The sequence below is a fragment of the Pseudophryne corroboree genome, chromosome 5 (genome assembly GCF_028390025.1).
Source record: "Pseudophryne corroboree isolate aPseCor3 chromosome 5, aPseCor3.hap2, whole genome shotgun sequence".
Classification (NCBI taxonomy): Eukaryota; Metazoa; Chordata; class Amphibia; order Anura; family Myobatrachidae; genus Pseudophryne; species Pseudophryne corroboree.
This window is the reverse complement of record NC_086448.1, coordinates 503,303,543-503,307,463: the sequence shown is the minus strand read 5'-3', so window position 1 is coordinate 503,307,463 and position 3,921 is coordinate 503,303,543. Positions and strand designations below refer to the sequence as shown.

The 3,921-nt window shown below is 44.7% G+C and overlaps 1 protein-coding gene across 1 annotated transcript; it reads right to left on the bottom strand.

Annotated features, from left to right (window-relative positions):
* Positions 1–1,047: 1,047 nt before the first annotated feature.
* LOC134929620 (paraneoplastic antigen Ma1 homolog) lies at positions 1,048–2,391 on the bottom strand. Its single transcript, XM_063925205.1, has one exon. It carries the CDS (start codon positions 2,389–2,391, stop codon positions 1,048–1,050), a length of 1,344 nt encoding a protein of 447 aa, XP_063781275.1.
* Between the last annotated feature and the right edge of the window lie 1,530 nt (positions 2,392–3,921).

The following is a 3,921-nucleotide window of genomic DNA, read 5'->3' as shown; positions in this document are numbered from 1 at the left end:
ATCCTCTGGTTTCATAGGTATCTGGTAAAAACCGCTCCTTAGATCCAGCACTGAGAACCACGTGCTCCCTTGTAAACAGTCCAGCGCTTCATCTACTTTTGGCACCGTGTACTGATCTGACACAGTCCTCTGGTTTAACGTCCGATAGTCTATACACATTCTTATATTTCCATTTTTCTTTCGTGCAATCACTATAGGTGAGGCATAAGGGCTTCTAGATTCCATAATTACTTGGTTCTCGAGCAGACCCTTGAGGTGTTGTCTTACATCCTCAAAATCAGCTGCAGCAATTCTTCGAGATCGCTCACGGAAAGGTGTCTCATCTGTCAATCTGATGTTATGTTCTACCCCCTTTGCCATTCCGAGGTCCCATTCTCCGCAGGAAAAAGCCTGGCTCCTAGTTTCCAACTCTGCTATGAGAGCAATCTTCTCTTCTCGGGTGATATCACTTTCCTGGAAACATGAATGAAATTTATTTGTCGGTCCAACTGAACTACTACTCTCTGTCTCATCAGATGATACTTGGTAAGTTGCAGCAACTGCACACTCACCCTCTCCCTTGTGCCATTCAGTGAGGATGTGATAAATTCTGGTGTTTGTCCCAATTATCACAGGGGGTTCATCTCTTCCTTCCGGGATCTCGGGACACACTAAAGCAAGGAGGGGCAATTGCATTCTTGCTCCGTCATGGGTATGTTCATCAACCTCAAGAGTAACTTGTACGTACCCTAGGTATGGGTATTTTTCTACACTTAAACCCCATATCACTAGACCACTCAACGGTTGGATAGGTACATTAGAGATGTTTTTATTGTACCAATTCTCGAATATAATAGACACTTGAGAACCGCTGTCTACTAATACTTTGCAGTGACACCCATTTATATTTGCTGTTAATAATGGGGCAGGTCCGATCAATCCCTCAGGTAGTTTCCCACTCCACCAGGAATTCCCCATGGCACAATAACCAACTTCTAGGGGGCCTGTGTGGGGTCCACAGACCGCCCTCGACCGTTTCCCGGCGCTGGACTTTCTCTGTCTTGACTATTAGTCGATCCTGGGGTTACTCCGGCTCGTGTTCCTAGCTGCGTTACATTCGAAAGCCCGATGTCCAGTCCTCCCACATCTAAAGCATCCTCGTCCATAGCTACTGTTCCAGTTACTGTTTCCTCGACCTGATCCCCTCACTAGGGTGTTATCGTTAGATCTTGGCGGGGAAACATCGGCACTAGCATTTTGCGCTGCGATAAATTGTTCTATTTTTTTATTCTGTTCATCCATCATCTTCAGTATCTTATCTTCGAAGGTGCTACTTTCAGCTACCGGTTGAACCACTTTGACCTTTTTCACTACTTTCTCTCTCATATCTATTAATACCTCATCCTGTTTTATTTCTTTCAGTAACTCATTAAAGGTGGGAGGAGGTTCTCTTGCACCTGAACATCTCAATTTCTGGGCAACCGAATCCATAGTGGAAGCGCCTCGCAGTAATTGTTTCATCCGGTTTTTATCAACGTCTTCCTTAGCTATACCCCCTTTATCTACTATCTTATATAGTAATTTATCCAATCTGATTAGAAATGTACTTAACTTCTCCCCTGGTTCTTGAAGGGTATGATGTAGCCTAGAAGTAAGTTCTCCTACATCTTCAAGCGTTCCGTAAGCGTAGTCTAATGATTCAAAGTAGGTCTCCAATGTAGCATTAGGATTACTGCGCCTGGCTGCCTGAATAATCCCCATAGCTGGCCCTCTCAGGTTTTCTACCACCCTTTGTCTTTTAATGCAGTCTGGGCACTGCCATTCTTCGGTTTGTTGCACCGCGGCTTCTTTCCAAGCCTCATACGTCTCTTCTCCCAATGGTATGGGAGTGATTCCAGAGAATATCCGCAGTCGTCGGTAGCTCCCCTCGTAATGCCACCTCTCTAGTTGGGTGACCACCCTGTCCATGACAGCTTCGAACTGATTGTTGCTTGCATTGGCACTTATGTTGTGAGTGTCCATATCCCCTCCTTCACCACTCTCTTCGCCCCTATTGGGGTTGCTGGGGGGAGAGACTGTTATAGGTGCACTAGTCACTTCTTTACTCTGTGTGTTGGGCCACATAATACTCCACCTCCTTCCAATCTCTTCATTTGCCACTACCACTAAAGGTATCACCTCGACATCCAGTTCTCTGTCAGTCTCTATTAACACTGCTGCTATCTTTCCTAGTCCTCCTATCCATTTGTCTACTATCCGGGGCTTAATTATACCATACAATCTTGCCAATTTTTCTATTATTTCTTCGTCAGAAAATTCGGTAAAATCTCCTCCTACACTCAAACATCTCTTGGGATCTTTCCCTTTCCTACAGCACCAAGCGCTTATATCCTCCCCAGAAAATCTCTCCATTGTTATTCCCTGAGTAGTGAGATCTCTCCCGGGATCTCAGCAGTGCCTCCAAATGTAACACTTATCCCTTAGTACTAAAGGATGAGATTTGGGTGAATATCAGGTAAATGTTGTACTAAGGGATGATTTCCCACAGCTGTGCCTCCACTCAAGCTATTTACGGTTATAATCAGTGTAGGGCCTGCTTGAGTAAGCCTTACCTGTATCTTTCTATCATCTCCATTTGATGTTAAATACTCTTATATTTTAATATATACCTAAGTACCTTTCTCCCTGTCTTCTTTATTGTTCCAGGTTCTTTCGATTCAATCTTTCCCAAGATGGATCAAGCGATTGATTGAGCATTGGTGGTAAGTATAACACATTAATGCTTTAATACATCATACCAAATACATCAAGTACGATACTTTGTATAAACAAATCCTTAGACAAATGTCAATGCATGCAAGACACAAAAAGTTATTTTCAAAAAATGACTCCCCTGAGCGCCAAAGTGACCCGGGTACTCTCAGTAAAGTAGTGCATTTTTAGTGGTACCAATTATTCCTTTACTCAAGAACAAAGAACAATGAGAAGGCTATTTAGTTCTGTCTTTTCCTAACTAGTGGATATAAAATGTTACTGTCAATTCGTTTTGTTCCTTTATTTCCTTTGGACAGTAAGGGAAAAGATGGTGACCGAGTATCTCTTGAATATAGACAAGTATCAATACTAGCAATTAAATGACAGTTAATATATAGAACTTGACTCTTTCACTTAGTAAGTTGAAGGTAAGGTGAAACTGCAGCAGACTGACGAATATATTTTACATCCAGTAGCGAATACGCCTTTCTCGTCCCGTTGAGATTATTTCTTCTCTTACTATAAACAATCCGGATCTCTCCGATCACTCTTCTAGACTTAGATATGTAAGCCGTATATTAAAGTATCACTACTGTTTTATTCCACTGCACTTGTATCCCCCTCTTAATAGTTCATTATAACTCATGTGCCATAAGTTCAAACGTTTCTCATTGCAGCAGCACAATACACAATATCAGAGGCGGAACTACCGGCAGTGCACGCAGTGCGTTGCACTGGGGCCCGCCTCTGTCCAGGGGCCCAAGCATGTAATGAGTCAAACTGACTCATTACATGCCGCTGTGCGCTGCAGGCAACCGCTGCCCGCAGCGCACAGCCGCCCGGAGAGGAGAGGAGCAGCGGCACGGACGGGGGAAGGAGGAGGAGGGAGGTGAAGGAGGGAGCCGCAGCAGCGCTTTGTTACTGGTGGAGGCGCTGCTGCTGCTGCCCCTCTGCTTCACTATAGGCTGTCTTCCGAGAACAGCCTATAGGGAAGCAGAGGGGCAGCAGCAGCAGCGCCTCCACCAGTAACATAGCGCTGCTGTGGCTCCCTTCTTCACCTCCGTCCTCCACCTCCTCTACTGCCCGGGAATCGTCTGACGTGGCTGCACCGAGGAGCCTGAGCCGGCGGAGAGGGTAAGTATAATTCTTCTTTCTTTCTTTTTCTCTTTTTCTTTCTTTCTTTCTCTT